This window comes from Artemia franciscana, chromosome 3 (assembly GCF_032884065.1).
Source record: "Artemia franciscana chromosome 3, ASM3288406v1, whole genome shotgun sequence".
Taxonomy (NCBI): Eukaryota; Metazoa; Arthropoda; class Branchiopoda; order Anostraca; family Artemiidae; genus Artemia; species Artemia franciscana.
Window position 1 is genome coordinate 19635065 of NC_088865.1, and position 19175 is coordinate 19654239.

At 37.4% G+C, this 19175-nt stretch overlaps 3 protein-coding genes across 4 annotated transcripts in view; 1 reads left to right on the forward strand and 2 right to left on the reverse strand.

Annotated features, from left to right (window-relative positions):
* LOC136025488 (uncharacterized) overlaps positions 1-8123 on the reverse strand; it is a 45169-nt gene extending 37046 nt beyond the window's left edge. Inside the window, exon 1 of the mRNA XM_065701520.1 lies at positions 8044-8123. The gene's annotated coding sequence lies outside the window, so the exon portion shown is untranslated. The remainder of the gene's footprint in view (positions 1-8043) is intronic.
* A 105-nt stretch (positions 8124-8228) lies between these two features.
* On the forward strand, positions 8229-12040 carry LOC136024984 (uncharacterized). Its single transcript, XM_065700593.1, has 2 exons — positions 8229-8419; positions 10684-12040. Exon 2 carries the CDS (start codon positions 10689-10691, stop codon positions 11925-11927), a length of 1239 nt encoding a protein of 412 aa, XP_065556665.1. The 5' UTR covers positions 8229-8419; positions 10684-10688; the 3' UTR covers positions 11928-12040.
* A 79-nt stretch (positions 12041-12119) lies between these two features.
* LOC136024985 (uncharacterized) lies at positions 12120-16458 on the reverse strand. 2 transcript variants are annotated; one of them, XM_065700595.1, is made up of 3 exons: positions 15468-16458; positions 14034-14111; positions 12120-13027 (listed from the first exon to the last, which is right to left on the reverse strand). In XM_065700595.1, the coding sequence occupies exons 1-3, from the start codon at positions 15577-15579 to the stop codon at positions 12513-12515; spliced, it is 705 nt and encodes a 234-aa protein (XP_065556667.1). In that variant the 5' UTR covers positions 15580-16458; the 3' UTR covers positions 12120-12512. The 2 variants fall into 2 exon arrangements, with proteins under 2 accessions (XP_065556667.1, XP_065556668.1); XM_065700596.1 differs by lacking the exon at positions 15468-16458 and adding an exon at positions 15363-15403.
* Between the last annotated feature and the right edge of the window lie 2717 nt (positions 16459-19175).

Below are 19175 nucleotides of genomic sequence, written 5' to 3' on the forward strand. Positions count from 1 at the left end.
CACTTATCTATGATATTTGCTTATTCTATCCAACAAGTTTCATCCCGATCTCTCGGCTCTAAGCGTTTTCCAAGATTTCTGGTTTTCCCCTCCAACTCCCCCCAAAGTCACCAGATCTCGTTGGGATTAAGCATAAGAGCTCTGAGACATGAATTCCTTCTAAATATAAAATTTCATTAAGATCTGGTCGCCCGTTAGTAAGTTAAAAATACCTCAATTTTTCTAATTTTTCTGAATTAACAGCCCCCCCCAAAAAAAAAAAGCGGATTCAGTCCGGTTGTGTCAATCACGTATCTAGGACTTGTGCTTATTCTTCCAACTAAGTTTCATCCTGATCTCTCCACTCTGAGTGTTTTCTAAGATTTCCTGTTTCCCCCTACAACTCCCCCCAATATCACCGAATACGGTCAGGATTTAAAATAAGAGCTTTGAAACACGAGGTTTTTCTAAATATAAATTTCATTAAGATCCGATCACCCATTTGTAAGTTAAAAACACCTCATTTTTTCAATTTTTCCTCTCCCTCCAGCCCTCCAGAAAAAGCCACCTAGTTGTGACATGGTGCAGAATTTTAGGCTCATCAAGCTCAATGAATTTTGCATTTCAATGACTTCTCCAGAAATTTGGGGGCTTCTGCTAATGTAATTATAGATGTCCTGACAGAATTCTTTGATGTCTTCAGGTCGTTTCTGACTTGCTGCACTATTACACATATGGAATGAATGGCATGTGCACCCAAGGACAAATAGCTTTGGTAAGTCAAGCAAAAGCTTTGTTTACACACCACCTTGTCCTCCCATCATGACAGATGCATTGTCTGATACAAAGCCAATCAGATTGTGCTTTGGCACTGCAATTTAACAGCCATTAAACAGAAGGTTTGTTAATGCTGTGTGTAGATCTCCAGCAGTGCACTGCCGTTCTTCAATCAGGTTCAAGAATGAGTCTTTCAAAACTTTCTTCCATCCACCACTCTGATCTCCCTTCACTTCATTGACATGACAAACTACAACCACTAGGCTTTTAAAATTACTCACATCAATGCTCTTATCAATTATTATAGAAAACAGTTTTTTTGTCATGAGGCAACACAAGTAATCAAATGCAGCTTCTTCAATTATTGAATTAATCACGTGTGTGGTTTTTGTGTGACCACACTGAACTCCCTTTGTAATTTCAGAGTCAGGAAAAGCTGTCTTCAAGATTTCAGGTACCTCCTTCATGATGCTGATTGGTAAGTTATGGTGCGCCACAAATCCACTTAAAATTAATTCCACCTGTCTGATTTTCTGGCTATGCAAAGGTCTGACCTTGTTTGCTTCCAGAACATTGGTATTAAACTGGTCTATGCAAACTACACAAAGAGTCAACAACACTTTTTTCAAATGTGCGGGATTCCTCAAATGGCACCTAATATGGAAGCTACTGCCTGACAAGTCAATGTTACACAAAATACAGCATGGCTTTCCTGTGGGACCTTTACTGATGTAAAATTTACCCTTGGGGTCAATATTCCAGTTAGATGTCAATGTTCTTGAACAATTCTTCTATTTAAGGTTTAATTGGAAACCCAAGCACCTATAAAAAAAAAAAGCAATAAGCAAAAGCAAGCAATAAATAAGCACTATGCAATAACCACAAGCAGCAAGCGGGATGGGTATTTAGCTGGGTCCCAATATTGCATCTCCCTTCTTCACAAGTTGAGCTCGTAGTCGCGGAACTTCTGAGGGGCCTTGCGATCGCGCGCAGATCTGCGAGGAGATTCAGCAGGGCGTTCTGTTCCAAGTGTCTGGGGCACATGGCGGACAATCGGCAGGAGTTCGGATTCAGTAGCTGGTGGGCTGCTAGCTTTGGAGAGCTTTTTACCAACGCCAGGGTTTGCAGATCTCGAAGCTGGTGAGCTTTGTACCTTCCCCTGAGGCGGGAGAGTTGTAGGTGACATCGATCCCGCTTTCTCGCGACTATCGGGTAGATCCATCCTTTGGTGGTTTCCCGAAACAGGCTCAGAGCGTGGGATAGTATCTTTCGCATTTCTACGGTATATGTCCCCAGCTTCTGTTTCGACGTGGTATGATCTGGGGGCATCAGCTGCTGACAGGACTCTTCCTGGTTCCCATTCTTTTCCTGGGACCACCTTGATCCAGACAGGTTGCCGAGGTTGTAGGCTGCACGTATCTTCTGTTCCACGATCGAAATACTTTTTTTGCAGGTTTTGATGGTAGTATCTAGCTTCCTTAAACTGTACTGATGGGACAAGTTTTGGTTTGTACAGCTTGGGGTGAGCTGGCAGCATGGACCTCAACTGTCTGCTCATAAGTAGTTGAGCAGGGGATGCCAGGTTATCAACTGGTGTATTCCGATATTCAAGGAATGCAAGGTATGGCTCAGTTCCACTCTGGTAGGATTTTTCAATAATCCGTTTCGCTGTTTGTACAGTTTTTTTCTGCTAAACCGTTAGATTGCGGATGGTGGGGGCTGGAAGTAATGTGTTTGATTCCCCACTCTTTTGCAAATGTACTGAACTCGGCTGAAGAAAACTGTGGGCCATTGTCGGTCATTAACATTCTGGGAATGCCGAAACGTGCGAAATGTGGCTTCATCTTTTGGATGACTGCTTTGGAGGTCATGTTGGTGAGTTTGTCCACTTCAAAATAGCGGCTATAGTAATCGACTATGATCAGATGTTCCTCCCCCCTGAACGAGAAAATGTCAGCTCCGATACGTTCCCAGGGGTATTCAGGTAGCTCCGTGTTGATCAGAGGGTGCTTCCAAGGTTGCATTTGTAAGCGGCCACAAGTGATACATTGGCTGATCATTTCTTCGATGTTTCTGTTGATACCAGGCCAGTAGACGATTGATCTGGCCCGTTGTTTCGTTTTCTCCATTCCCATGTGTGAGTGGTGTAGTTGTTGCAGGATCTCTCTGCGCATTGTCACCGGGATGACGATTTTGTCTCCTTTTAGAACAATACCGTTGGCTATCGATAGCTCATGACGGGTGTTCCAGTATTTCTGAATTTTCTCAGAACAGCTGGATCTGGTTTCTGGCCATCCAGTGATGATGGTGCTGGTTAGAGAGGATAGTTCGGGGTCGGATTCGGTTGATGATTTAATGCACAACAGTCGACTGTCACTCATCGGTACGTTCTTGAATAGGGTGTGAACAAAGACTTCTGTCTCTCGTTCGAATTCTGCGTCCGTCTCAGGGAGTGGGAGGCGTGAAAGAGCATCGGCCACAGGGATGCTTGTTCCGGGCACATGTTCAACTGACAAGTTGTACGGCTGGATCTGTAGCATCAGACGTTGCAGTCGTGGAGGCGCAACTGAAATGCCTCGAGATAGGATGGATTCAAGTGGTTTGTGATCGGAGAGAACCTTGACTGGCCGTCCATACACACATTGGTGGAAATGCTTGCATGCGAAGGCAATGGCCAGTGCTTCTTTTTCAATCTGTGAGTATTTTTGCTCGGCTGATGAAAGCGATCTTGATGCAAAGGCACAGATTCCACCGTCGCACGTTAATGTAGCTCCAAGGCCATGCTGCGACGCGTCAACTTTCAGTACGACATCCTCAGAAGTTGGGTTGAAGTATTTTAGGTTTTCGCAAATGCTGTTCTTGACATTGGCGAACGCTTTGTTGTGCTCTGAGGTCCACTGGAAACTGCCGTCAGTTCTGTGCTCTTTTAAAAGAGTTCTGAGTGGGTGGTTCAATGTTGACATATTCGGGATATATTTGTCAAGGTAGTTGACCATACCCAGCAGCGATTGTAACTCTTCAGGTCCCTTAGGCTTGGGCATTTGGCGAATGGCAAAATTTTTATTTGGGTCTGGTTTGATACCTTCCGAGGTCAATATGTGCCCAAAGTATGGAATTTCTGTCTTGCCAAAGATGCATTTTTCTCTGTTGAAACGAACACCTTTTTCACGCGCGACTTGTAAAGTTTTCTCCAGGTTGCTGTTGTGCTCCTTGTCTGTTGCTCCATGGACAACAATGTTGTCGATAAGGAGGCCCAGACCAGCCGTATCGATAAGCTCAGCAAATAGTTCCTCTATCTTTCTTTGGAAGTCGTCCTGGGCGCAATTCAGACCAAAGGGATATCGCCGGAAGCGAAACCTTCCAAATGCTGTGTTAAAGGCAGTTAGATTAGCTGACTCATCGTCGAGTTCCATGCTCCAATAGCCATGGCGTGCATCAAGCTTAAAGAATTTCTTGGAATTGGCGCATTTTATGGCAACATCGTCAAATGTTGGTATTGGGTAGTGCGGTCTCTTGATGCATTTGTTCAGGTTTCTAGGGTCCAGGCACAAACGGAGACTTCCGTCGGGCTTCTCAACAATGACTGTTGAATTAACCCATTCCGTCGGTTTTGATACTTTCTCAATAACGCCAAGGGTTTCGAGACGGCTAAACTCTGCTTTGAATCGATCCTGCATGGATATAGGGATCCTTTTTGGTGGCTGTACTGTAGGCTGACAATTCTTCTTCAAGTAAATGTGGCATTTACCTTCTAGTTTTCCAATCCCTTGGAAAACGTCCTCGTACTCAGAAAGGATTCTGTCGACAGTTTGATCTGGCTTCTTGGTAACCTCATTCAAGAATTTGATCAGGCCTAGTGAGACGCTTGAGTTCTTGCACAAGAGAGGTTGTTTAGCGGTACTGACGATGTAGAATTTGTGGACCTCTGGATCTTGGTTGTCTTTTCTTTGGAGTTTCAGGTTGCAGGTTCCTAGTACTTTGAGTTTGCCATCACAATAGGAAGTAAGTATATCAAAGGTGTGAAGCGTAGATGGCTGTGGGTTTAGCATGCTATAGATTTGTGACGGTAGCACGTTGACTTCAGCGCCAGTGTCGATTTTGAAGTTCACACAAGTGTTTTGTTCAACTAGTCTGATGGTAGCAATCGTGCTGCTCTCAGCAGCACTGTCTATGGAGTCTATGAAAAATTCTGAGGTTGCCACACAGTCTTCAACAACCATCAGTCGATCATGCTGGATATTATGGACTGATTTGCTCCTACATGCACGGGCAAAGTGGTTTAATCTACCACATTTCGAACATTTTTTTTTCCTTTTGCAGGGCATCTGTGTTCATTACTGTATGGGCCACCACAGAAATAGCAATCTTTGTTTGCTCTGCTATCAGTTACTCTCCTACTAACTACATCAACTTCCTGTTTGAGAGTCTGCTTTGCTTCATCATGCATGGTTTGTAGTTGTGCTTGGGTTTCCTGGAATGTTCTGCATATCAGGACAGCTCTGTCCAAAGTTAGGCTCCAACTTTCAGCAAGAAGTCTTTCTCTGAGCCTATCATTCTTCAGCCCAAAAATGAGTTGATCTCTCACCATCTCATCTTGCTGGCTGTAGCTGCAATTCTGTGCAATTAGCTTGAGATCAGTAATGTATTGTTCAATGGTTTCAAACTCTTTCTGGTTCCGCCTGTGGAACTTGAAGCGTTCGAAGATGGGATTGGAAGAGGGCTCAACATGGTTTTTGAACAGTCTTAGGTACTCAGTTGGATTGTTTTCACTGGAATCCGGAACAACAAAGGTACTAAAAATGTCTCTGCCCTTCTCTCCTACCCATATGAGGAGGTAGGAGCACTTCACTGTATTAGATTTTCCATTCAAGGGGCCACTGAACATTAACTCCACATGCTTGGAGAACCTTGTCCAGGCATCTTTCAAGTTAGGCTGGTTCCAGTTGATGAATGGAGAGGGTGTAGATGGGTCCATTGTTCTGACACCATGAACAATTCTTCTATTTAAGTTTAATTGGAAACCCAAGCACCTATAAAAAAAATAAAGCAATAAGCAAAAGCAAGCAATAAATAAGCACTATGCAATAACCACAGACAGCAAGCAGGGTGGGTATTTAGCTGGGTCCCAACATTGCAGTTCTCTTGTCTAATTTCTTACTTCTGGCACTCTTCTTTGCTATGGAAGCTTTTTAACATTGAGCTTCTGCAACCAATTCCTAAGCAACTAATGATTCTTTGTCTTTGGGAGTGATGCAAGACTATCAGCAACAGCATCTACAATTGAGGTCTTTGGGTGACATTCTGTTTCTCTTTCTATGTCAAGACTTACAGACTGCCTCACCTCTGAGTCACTAACACCCTCCTCATAGCAAGATGGGAAGATTGGCCTCTAATATTTTTTGAAATATATGAGCTTTTGTCTTCTTCAGTGGTATCACTATTGTTGATCAATATATTTTTTATTTTTCTAATCATTTCTGGAATTCTGTTCTCAGAACTTTCAGTTTCTTGTCTGTTGCAAGAGGGCTGAGAAATAGGGCCTTTAGGAATGAGAGGCTGATCCTTACTAACATTTGCAGTTTGGTTTAAGGTAGATGTTTCTCAACAGGCTTGAAAAAGCAGTTAATAGAAGGCTGTTATTTGCTCATCTAAAACAAACAAAAATCAAAAGAATATTTCACAATCGCTTCTTTTTATTATACTCAGAATGTTCATTCAGGAATAAAGCCAAACAGGCTGACTTCTGCCAAACGTTAGTAAGAAAAACAAAGATACCACCTTGAGCCTATACTGATTGTTGTTACTGATGCATATGGCTATTCAGATCCAATTTTACAATATAACTAATTGCTTACACAAAAACTGAAAAATGGAGTTAATATAACCCAAATAACATTGATTATGTTCAAGGTGGCATTTCAATTGAAAATAGCAAGGAAATTTGTCTTGGGATGAGGTTTTGTGAGGGGGGAGTCACTAACTCCCAATTTGGGGAAAGCCTGTGTCAAATGCTGGGTATATCTATTGTGTATGACAAATGCTGGATACTGTGACCCAATAAACTATTCATGATTTGAGAGATGGTCAGAATTTCACAAATCATAATTCATCTGTAGTGAGGTAGTTCAGGGTTAGGGTACCAACAGCTATCCAGCATTTGGCATAGGGTATCCAGCTTTGTGCATAGGCTATGTCAAATGTCAGATATACTCAGAGTTTGACATAATGGTATCCAAAAATCAGGGATTTGTGGTTGACTGGCATACTCCCAAAACAGAATTTGATTGGTGCTATCTAAAAAAAGGAAAAATCAAGAGTAACAATGTTCTTTTATTACCATGTAAGCATAATTATTTCAATGTATTTATTGACTGTAGCCTAGTAGGCCAACAGAGTCAAAGGGTTCTATATTTTTAATCAACTCTTTGATATTGTTGTTTTATGCCAGTGGACTCCCCAATACCAAAGAGAAGGTTAGCATATATTTTATAATCACACCCAATGCAAAAATAACATAACTCTTCAGCTTAGTAAACATAAAAGGTTCAAATTCTTCATACTGCATCCAACAAGTTCATAGGCAGAAAAAATAAATTACCCAAATCTTGCTTCAGCCTAAGTGGACTACAAATCATATTTGAGACTTTGAAAGTGCAAATGAATATCTCAGATGAGCTAGAACTGACACCTGGTTTTGACCATGACTTTCCCTGCAAAATCCTGATTTGCCTAGCCTAGGTACTATTTCTACTGCTAAGTTAAGTATATGGTATGGTCCCTTCCACAAGATCTCCAACAAAAAGTTATGTGATGACTGATTGAACTTACAAGATAGGATCCATCCTCAAACATACAGAACAAAGTGGGGCTTTGTAAGTGTTAGAAGGAAATTTCTTAATTAACAAGAACCAAAATTAGAGACATAGGAACTATTTGAATTAAAACAAAGTGCCTGTGTCAAGGCTTTGTGCTTTGCATTTGATTTTTTGTAACCTATCCAGTCAAACACAAACTCTTGTTCTTAGATATTGCAACCCAACAATATTGAGGCACCACAATATTACACTCATATTTATAATGTTGGGGCACCATGTCATGTTTCAAGGGAATGTTATAATCCAATTGAAAAAGAATATTTACAGTTGAGATTCGAACAAATTTTTCTAGGCATCCCATAATTCAAGCCTTGAGGATTTGTGTATTACTAAGCTTAATGCTCCTTCATACGGGGATAATTTGCTCCAGTGCGTCATGGCATGAAGTTCATGTGTTTTGTTGTATGCATACCTTGCTCAATTGTCTAGGCTCAGTGGCTACCATTGATTAGATAAACGCCACGCGGTAAACCATCAATGTCACGTTTTGTTAGATTTGAATTTCGAATTTTTTTTATGCCCCTACCTGAGCTGTGTTTCTCTTAAAGTCCGCACGGATGACTGACCTATTGCGGAGATCCAAAAAGTCGTTTTTCTTGCAGCGGAGAGTACAATAGCGTACATCAGTTGGCAGTGCTAAGAAAAACGTGAAGAAGCGACGGACTAAGCAGACTATTCAAATCCAAGAAAACGTTGAAAGATTTAATAAACTTTGAAAGATTTAGAAAGGTGTAGCTGTACTACCAAGCAGCCTAGGCTAAACTGAATATAATAGCCTATAGTGTGAGGTATAAGTTATTTTATGTTCTACTTCTAATGGGCATCAAAGCTGCACCTTTATAACTCAACAGACTAAATAATGCACTGTGAGAAATAAATTGCTCTTTGTTGTGGTGAGCTCTCCTGCTTTTTTGACCAGCCTTTGACAGTTGACAACAGATGAACATAACTAATAATCTCTGTCAAATAATGAAAACCAAGATATACAAGATTTAAGCATACCACTATATTTGCTGTCCATTCTATCTAAATATAAATATCACAAGTAGAGGTGCAGGAGAGCTGCCTATAAAGGACAGGTGTAGTTGTACTTCCCAGTAGGCTAGGCTAAAGTGAATGTAATTTTGTCCTATTGAGGCATTAGTTATTCCATATGCTACCTCTATTGGGCATCAAATCTGCACCTTTATAACTCAACAGACTAAATAATGCACTGTGAGAAATAAGTTCTTCTGTGTTGTGGACAACAGATGAAGAGGTAAATATATGACTGTCCATATTATTGGCTTACCAATAAAGTGAAGATACCACTCAATACCTTTTTTTGCAACTTCCTTCTATTGCATAATTCACATTTAAGCACTTTTCAAGCTTTTAAAAATGATGAATTTTCAATTAAAATATGAGTTATTGGTTGTTTTCTGACAAAATAATGCTACTTTTTTTCAGCACTGTTTTCTTGGTTATTTTCAACAGAATAATACTAAATTTTCTCAGTGCCAAGATTATTTATATTAAGGTTATTTTAGGTTGGGTTAGATTAGGTCAAAAAGTGCTTAAATTTAGATTTGCAATATAAGCAATTATTATATTCATAAAGAGCATAAAAAAGTCATCAGGAGGTATGTTCACTTTATTGGTAAGTCAATAATATGGACAGTCATGTATTCACCTATGAAGATATCTAATCATATCTGTCAAATAATGAGAACTAATGAGTTATACCAGATTGAAACCTACCACTATATTTGCTGTTCAAACTCTGTCTCTAGGGACATGTTTGTTCTTAACTGGACTATTGCATTATTCAACCCTTCTGGAAGTATGCCCCTAATTAGTACTGGAGGTGAATAGTGCAGTAGCTAGGAAATAAACATACTATATGATTTTTAGCTCAACACTATCTAAATATTCATTTCCATCATAGGTGTACTTTTGGCTATTATTTATCTAGCAAGCATAATGAGCCCACACAAGAATGTTAATGGTAAAAAGGAGTCACAAGTCTCCATGGAAGGTATAAAATTCTAGAAAAAAAATGTGATGGTTCAGAACAAACAATATTATGTAGTATGACCTAAGCTACTTTAAAGCCTCCTTCTGGGGTCCAGGGGGCAATTCTGCATTTTTCCATGGTTTGCCAACAACATAGCATAGGTAACCTAAAAAGCAATGCAAGTTTCTGTCTTTTCCATTGAATACTTATAATTTATAGTCTCAAGGCTCCAGAGATGGTAAACTTTTCCTTGCCTGCCTATTCACTCAAATCAAATGATAATTACAAACTTCTACATGTCATTGGCAATATATGGCAATGATGAATGCAGGAAACTTGCATGGTGCCATTACATGATGGATAAAACACTGCATTTTCAAGAAACTGCACAGTTTGGCACATCAATTTGTGCAAGAGAAAAAGACTACCAATGTGGAAAACAAGACATCTTTGAAACAATTCTCTATTCTACATCAGATTTTAGTACTTATAGCTGCAGATAATGAAGTCAATGCTGTGAGAGAATTATTTGATCTATCTGCTTTTCAAACTAAAAAAATTAGGATTATTTTTTAATCTGCATGCAGATACATATGATTGGGTTATCTAATCAACTCTGTAGGAAATACTGCATGGTTTTACATATCATGTGATAGGAGGTTTATTGTCACCAGAATTCTAGTTCCTCTCAGATCTCACTCTCCCCCTTTTGTGGTGCTAGTAACTATGTTCCATCTTTATAATGAACTTTCGTTACTGTATAGATACCTGCATTGTTGCCAACTTCTGTAAATCATGGAATCTGCTACCTAGGAGTTCTTGAAAGCAATATTTGACTCTTGTTGAAAATCTGAGACTCACAAATCTACAAATAGCTCTTAACTAAAAATTACAATTTTAAACAATTCATTTCTTTGTTATAAGGTTTCCATCATAATGATGGCTGTAATTCTAGTGTATATCATATATATTAGCCTATATAAATTTGAGAATGACCTCCCTTTCAGCATATATTACATTGGCTTAAAAAAAGATAATATTGTTGCTTTCTTGCAGGCCCAATGGAAGACCAAGAAGTTCTACCTTTGCATATAGTCTATGAAATGTTCAGCCTTCTTAACAGCCCTGTTCCAAGTGAAGTTTTTGAAGATATCAGAGTTCATTCTCTAGCAGATATTGTAGCTGCAGCAGAAATAGCTGTAGAATGTTTGAATGAAGCTCACACAAAAGTTGATGACTTTGTCAGTGTTGTCAACCAAATGTCAGATAAAACATTCAAAGAAAATTTCAGGCTTGAAAGACAAACATACAATGCTCTGTTAAAGGTGATGAGATCAAAAGAAGACCTAATGGAACTTTTCTACCCTAGGGAAAAAGCAGCAGTGAATGCTGAGGAGGGTGAATTTACTTTTCCACAATCTGGAACTGAGATTGTCAGAATGGGGACTGCTATCCTCATTGCATTGTGGTACTTGGCAAACCCTGATTCAATGAGAGTTGGTGGAATCTTATTTGGTGTTGCCAAGTCAACTGTTTTTAAATGTGTACACAAATTCTGCATGTTCTTGACAGCAATTAAGCATAAATTCATTACATGGCCAAAGTCTGATGAACATTTAAGATCAAGTGAGCAAGGTTTTTTCAACAAGGGATTTCCTGGAGCTGTAGGTGCCATTGATGGCTGCCACATTGAGATCTCTTGCCCAGAAAAACACAGACATAGCTATACAAATAGAAAGTGCTGGACCTCTATGATACTACAAGCAGTGGTTTCTAGTGACAAATTATTTATTGATGTTTTTGTTGGTTATCCAGGGAGTGTACATGATGCTAGAGTCTTCAGAAACTCTGGGCTGTATGAAGACACTTCATCAAATCCTATCAGCAGGTTCCCCAATAGGGAATTGTACATTCTGGGTGACTCTGCCTATCCATTGTTACCATGGCTGATAACACCGTATCGTGACAGTGGAAGGCTTACGCAACAACAAAAACACTTCAATTATAGACACTCAGCTGCACGTATTGCAGTAGAGCATGCGTTTGGCTTGCTCAAAGGTCGCTGGCGGGTGTTGCAACATTTAAATGTAAGCCTAGAGTTCATGCCCTATGTAATAATGGCCTGTTGTGTCCTACACAACCTATGTCTTATGGATGGTGACCTTGTTGAAGAATGGCAATTTAGTGAAGACACTACACCTTTGACAGTGAACACTGATGGTTACTGCAATGATACATTTTCAAGGACCAACATCAGATTTGCAGAGCAGAAACGTGCTTCTCTCATGGAAAATCTATGACACATTCCTATCCTACATCCTACCAAGACTATAGAGTGTATTTTTACACTCTATGAGTGTAAAAATACAATTTTTGTCATTGATCAGTAAACAAAAAGAAATCTAAATTGTTCTACTTATTCATTGGGTTTTAAAATAGCTTAAAGATTAAAGGTTGAAAACAAATGAGCTAGTTAAATCAAACATGAAATTTCAGAGTTTTTATTCATAAAACTTAGGATAAAGGCATATTGACTTCTCATTGTACCAGAAAAAATAAAAGTATAGGTAAAAATATAGGTAATAAAAAACAAAGTATAGGTAAAAACTTCAAGTAAATGAGACATCAATATTGCACAAGTTTAATTTGATGGACTTCGGGACCGACGTCTTTTCTGCTTTCTGTCTTTCATTATATCTACATAGCTTTCAAATACTGTTAGAAGACGGTTTGATGCCTCCTGCCTCATGTATATGTCTTTTTCATATAGGTCTTTCATATCTTTCCTGTATTTGTTAGCCTTTTCACTGTCCTCTTGCATAAGAACTGTGGTCACTTCAAGTAACTGTAATGCATCTTTGATTCCTGACCGCTTTTCTTTTTTTTTAAGGGGGGGGCTGTCCTTTAGTCTGAAACTTTTGGCCTTTATGCTCAGCCGAGTGACTCCATTCTTCTTCATCTCCACCTTCCTCCTGCATACTAGAACCTTCTCCAGCTGATTCTCTTGGCTCTCCCAATTGCTCTCTCATTTTTTTTAGGTCAGCTCGTTTGGTCGAATCGAGCACTAACTTAGGAGACACGCTGTGATCATCCCTCTTTATGTCATCAATTTCGTCAAAAAAATCAGGTTTCTTTAGAGAGCGAGCACCTGTCTTTGTGGAATTGTCTTTCCAAGCTCGGTAGTTTTTTAGCAAATAATTATAACGGTCTTGAACCTTCCTGCAGGGGTTAGACCCAAGGTCATATTTTTCACTTACAAGTCCAGCAACAACTTTCCAGGTAGAACTGTCAACAAAGCCTTTTCCTTTGAATTTTGGGAGCATTTCCGAGCTTTTTATTATGCTCAGAAGCTGAATTGTTGCAGCCCTGTCATCCTCTGTTTTTCGTCCAAACCAAATGCCTAAAAAAAAAAGTTTTAATTGTAAAAAAGTTAAGTTGTATTGTAAAATGTGAAAGTTAGCTTTGTGGACAAAATGCTTGCACATCATTAACTTGAAATACTCCAGATTAATTAGGCACAGTATAATATTCAAAATGTTGAGGTTTCAAGGGCAAGTAAATAAAAAATAGCCTGTACTAGCATGAGTAGGCTACAAAACCGTTTCAAGACATATAAATGTCTCTTTGTAGGAATGATATAATAAAGTATAATATACATATTAAAAAAACAAGCCTTAAATGTCATAAAACTCATCAAATCTCATTAAAAATTAAAACTGAATACAAATAAAAAAAATATAAGAATTGCAATGTTCAATAAAATAAAGGACAAATGACATTATATCTTTCATTAGCTTAAAATGGATATTGGGTCAGCTCTAATTTATTAGCATTCTGTCTGTTTAGTCATGTGTCCTTCTTATCAGTTGAGGAGTTTTTGCATTCAGGTAGTATGACTGAATGATCTTAGAGTTCAGGCATTTACAGCCAATTCGCATAATAAGTTTGTGAAAAAAATTATAAGTCTCTAAAAAAAAAATTTATGTTGTTCCAGCCCATTTTTGTAAGTGGTGTATACTGGTCCAAGTATTATTTTCAATGCTCTTTTTTGAATGGATTCTATTTTAAAAGATAGACTCTATAAAGCTCTATAGCACAATATAACTATGACGAATATGTCAGTATTTGGTGCTTTTAATCGCTAGGATTTCAAAAAAGTCATTTGTGATGGAAGCTTGAACCCCCTAAAAAACCTTGGGTGAGCAAATACCCCTAGGTTTAATAAAAAAAAGAGTTGTTTTCTCTTTCCCAATGTATATAAGCAATACAGTCCCTTTTTTCATATTCTAATAAATTTTAAAGCCTAGACTGCTTTTTTCTTGAATTTTCCCAGCCCCTTTCTCTGGAAAATAAACTGTATGAACATCCCATTCCCTTAATTGTGGTGAAATAATCTTAAGATTTACCAGGTTTGCAAGAGCTTCCAGGAATCACGTTTTCCTTTGTACCAGGATCTTCAACAACAATACAGGGGTCTTCAGGGCCTAAAAATGGATTATACTAAATATTTAAGGACTGTCAGAATTGGAAGCCTTTAGAAGTTAAGGGTTATAATTTTAGAGCAGAAAGGTAGCCTTCAGGTTCAAAGAAGAAGAAGCTTAAAAGTAATACCAGTTATACAATTTGTCAATGATCCCAGAAATTTTGTCCAAATTATTAAGGTGCAGCACCTTTAGCCAGACGCTTATAAGGTGTATAAACTGGGTTAAATTTTAGTTTTTTTTTGTCTACTTTTATCTTTTGTCGTAAAGCTGTTTTATATCAACCTATAAAAATGTTCCATTTTGTCCATGAGTCTTGCAAAGAATAATGCATAAAAAAATTGAGTCATGCCACTTCTGGAACTTATTTATTCCGAATAAATGAGCTTGGAATTCAAAATACATTATAAAATTATAATAATATTATAAAAAACATATATAAAAAATTTTATACAAATTTATAAAAAACAACTTTATACAAATGAAAGTAAGGAGCAACATCAAAAGCTTAAAACGGACAGAAATGATTATGTATATAAGGTGGTTGCTCTTCCTCAGCACCTGGCTCTTTATGCTAAAGTTTTTAGTACTTTAAAAAAAAGCTTCTTATTGTTCTTATTTAACAAACACACATAGTGTTTCAGGAGTTGTTTTTAAAGAATTGGGACATAATTCAAACTTAAGCATTAAGGACGAGCTGTTGAGAATGAACAACCCTGTCATATATGTAGTAATTGCTGTTTCTCTTAATATTTAAAGTTGCTCCTTACTTTCAGTAGAAAAACTTTATTTTGTTTATCTATTTTCTGATCGTTTTTTAATAAATGCCAGGAAATCTGGCTACACCTTCATGGGAAAATCTCTCCTCTCTACAGATTTATTTTCTAGACAATTCAATCCTGGTAAAAATTTACACTGGACAATTGCCCTTAACATCTCAATGCATTAAATTGAGAAGACAAAGGGAAAGCAAGACATGGCGAATTTTGTACAGGAATTCTGGCAAATTCCCTCAGTGTAAAATTCACTCCCTGCAAACTTCCCTCCCTGTGGAAGATCCCATCTGCAGAAAATATGCCTCCCCCCTACCTGCAAAATTTTGTAACTTAAAGTGTTTGGCCTTTCAAGTATGCTGAACAAAATGGCTACCTCAAAAATGTTGATCCAAGTGCTGGCCTATTACCAGTAGGCAGGATAGGAAGGTTGGGATTTTCCTTTCTCTATTAATTTTGAGCAATTATTTTAAGCTTATACTTTTTCTTAGTTTCTTCAAATTCATGCCTTATTGTTTTTTCAATCACCAAACAGCTCTCAAGTCACATGAAGATTTGATTCTAGCACGACAGTTGTAGAATTTACCTGGTTCTGCATAAAGGCTAACTGTCCATTGACAGGAATGTCCAGCAAACTCACTCTCGGATTGGAACATCTTGCTACATTCCGAACATTGGATCCATGTTGGAAGGTCCATCTAAAACAGATATGGGACTTGTTTATGCTATGCATGCCATGATATTTGAGAAACTAAGATTTTGATATCCTAGATTTTACATATTAAAATGTAAATTTTTCTTTTGTTTAAATGATCAATTTCAAAAGACCCTTGGAATTCAAAACCATTTTCAAAAGACCCTTGTTTTTTTTTAACATTTTGAGTTCATATTAAGGAAAAAATAGCATATCAAGGTCATGGAGTATTATGTAATTTAGCCAATAAGTTGAGCCTCACAAAGGAGGCTCAACAATCACGTTGTGCAATATAATGTGCTGCATATTGAAAATCAGTGTCAAACTTCTGAGGTTAGATTCATACCAAACTTGCATAACTTTTGCCATATTGTATTGAAACTGTTTTTGTTTTTTCCAATATTGTTGAAGCAGTTCCAAATATATACTTATTTGATGACATGGAAAAAATTATCCCCCAGTAAAAAAAACTTATAACCCAGTAGCAGATCAAAGATTTCTCTCAAGAATTCTCCAAAGAGTTCTGTTATAGTGCAAAAAAAAATGAATTGAAATCAGTATTCTCTGCTGCAAAGCATCAGAAATTTTCTAAATACCTTCATTAAATGTGTAATGTTCCTGATACATACATCTCTTAAACACCTATTATGAAATAGTTAAAGCTTAAAACTGATATTGTTAACATTCAGAAAAAGCTAACAAATAGAAAGAGTGATAGGTCTAGATAACATTTGAAGCCACACTCATCATAGTCTAAATGACATAAACAAAGCAAACAAGATACTTTCTAAATATCCCTTTCATAACATCTTAATGAGATACACAACATTACTACTAATAACTCACTGCAACTGTGAGAAATAAAAAATGGAACTATTTGGAGGTTTTGTTTTTAAAGTCTTGTTTAAGTCCCTACCTCTTTTCCTTTCTTTACTCTTTACTTTTCCTCTTTACTTCAATTTTCACCTTTCAGAAGTTTTGAATTCAGTGCTTCTTTCTATTGATCCGACGGACGTCGGCCCCATTCACAGCGGATAAAAATTTAGCACGCCAGCGGACGACTTAGGTAAGTAGAAGCAACAAAAACGACTTCAGAGATCTAGCGGACAAAGAAAAACGATATTTATCTCCAAAGTAGTCCGCGCGTGGGTCGGCGGAGACAAGAGAAACACAGCTCTGTTTCATTGTTATGTACCCGTGTTCTTTTACTTGTCCGATTGCATTTCCACTTATCCCAGTTTAACCCCTAAAAGATAACAACAAATACATGTCTGACCGCGTGTCAGACGAAACTAATAATACTACGTTTTCCCATCGCCATCTTTTCCATTGATAAAATAATGCTACATTTTCTCAGAGATAAGATTATTTATAACAAGGTGAGTTTAGGTTAGGTTAAAAAGTGCTTAAATCTGAACTTCTGGTAGAAGCGATTATTATATTCATAAAGAGCATAAAAAAGGCATCAAGTGGTATATTCATTTTATACTAAAGCCACTTACACTGTTTGCTATAAATTTACCCAGCCCTGTTTTTGGCCCCTTGAGCCTGTATCCAGTTCCTGATTACTATTTAGCCTAAATTTCATTTTGTCTCTTACTCATTTCTTGTCAATATTACTGAGGGGTCATAGTTAAGCACTAGAGAAGTCACTTAAACAATATATGCTAATGTCTACATAGCTTGCTGCTACTTATTTGTCTCTGGGTATACAATATTTGATGTGGTATAAGGCAAGAGAAGGACCTAGGCTATAGGGCAATAGAAGAAAACCTGTTAAAAAAGGTGATTCTTTATAATTTACATAATAATTATAACTAACACATTCTACATGCAGCCCTACTCTACTTTAGCCCCAACCCTCCTAATATAGAAATCTATAGGTGAAATTACCACGGCTGCATAATTTTTTTTAAGGAGTGTGTCATATTTTTTCCGAAAATGTGCTTTTTGTGTCATCTCAGATTCCATAATGTGTCACAAAATATGTCATATTTTTTTGCTACAAGTGGTATCATATTTAATTGTCAAATCTTTATTTAGAGTTTTGAATATGTAATCAGTTCAAAAAGGAGTAAACTTAACCTTATCCTATTATCTTGGGATCATGACCTTTTTCTGACGTCATGAAAGAAATAGAAACATTCGATTAAATTAATGTTATACTCTATGAATTTGTGTCTTGGCGGCCAACAAGGCAAGTTTACATTTATAAAAGTTTTAGGGACAATCAATTCCGACAGCAAATTGAAAATATACTTTTCATATGACGTAGTAATTGTAATCGGCTCTATACGCAATTGGCTTTATTTGCTAAGCTTTTTATTAACTCAATATGTAAGCCATCTAGTATTTTTGTCATATTTTTTGGTGCCTTTTTAGGCCAGATGGATTATTCTGAAGGAAAGACATCTCTGGAAATTTGTAATCTTGCCCGAGGTTGGATACCCCTCCTGTACTCCTAAAAATGGGAGTTGCTGCTTATGCACACAGCTCTGGTAAACTGCATGCTGTTTAATTTTTACTATTAAGTACGTTCCAGTTGGCTACATCAAATACTCAATCAAAAAGTATTCAGCGTGCATTTTGATTTGAAATTTCCGCCTATGGCTGTTTTTTTGCGTGGTTCAAATTTTAAATACGGTGATGGCTTTTGTCCTGTATTCTGCACTGTTTGTGTACTACTGCCACCGTTAGGCAGCGCTATTCCCTTCCATTAATTTGTAGCTTTTCTTGTGGTAGAAAATTGAAATTTTACTTTTCTTGTATTACCATTTAAAAATCAAGACTAGGATGACAAAAATATGTCATTTTTTTTTTAATGTGTAACTTTTTTGAAAAACGTGTCATTTTTGTCGATTGTGTAATTTTTTATTGAAAAATGTGTCATTTTCGTTGATTGTGTCATCATTTTGTCCAAATGTGTCATTGTGTCATGCAACATGAAATTGTGTCATTTTGACACAAATTGTGTCAATTTGGCGTTCATGGAAATTACATTTTTCCTATTGATTCTGCCAATTTATCCCTCAACCCTAGTACTTGTTAATTGAAGCAACTATGGCAAAACAAGAACTAGAAAAACAAGTAACAGGTTGCAGAATACATTGAAAATATATAATTTGAGCTATATATTTGCAAATTAGCCAAGTTGGGGGTTAATATTTTTGTTGTTCATATTTTTGACTTACAAATAACCAGTGAGAAATGACCAGAAATTACCAGTAATGACTGGAAATAGTATTTAAAATATAATTTCATTCCTATTGTACAACCCCAACATTTTGCTTGGCTTCAAAACCCTGCCCACTTTACACATTTTAGTTTGTTCAAGGGGGATTTTAGAAAGCTAAAAAATGGATTTTAAAAAGCTAGAAAAAAGGACACACTTCTAGAATTAGCATTTCTATGTGCTCTAAACTGGAAACTATGCTGATTTGCAGCATAGATTCCAGTTTAGACAGCTTGTGACAAAACTGAACATTTACTAGACAAGTTTGAAAGGGAATACTTGAATATAATTTAAACTGTTCAGCCTATAACCTTTACAAGTATTGTCAAGTGATAGGCCTAGGCTAAATTATCAGTAAAATTATGGCA

Coding starts and splice junctions, on each gene's coding strand:
- LOC136024984 (XM_065700593.1), top strand. CDS start 10,689: ATGGAAGACCAAGAAGTTCTACCTTTGCATATAGTCTATGAAATGTTC.
- LOC136024985 (XM_065700595.1), bottom strand. CDS start 15,579: ATGGACCTTCCAACATGGATCCAATGTTCGGAATGTAGCAAGATGTTC. Junction 14,112..15,467: donor TAGCCTTTATGCAGAACCAG/GTAAATTCTACA, acceptor ATCCATTTTTAG/GCCCTGAAGACCCCTGTATT. Junction 13,028..14,033: donor TGGAAGCTCTTGCAAACCTG/GTAAATCTTAAG, acceptor TTTTTTTTTTAG/GCATTTGGTTTGGACGAAAA.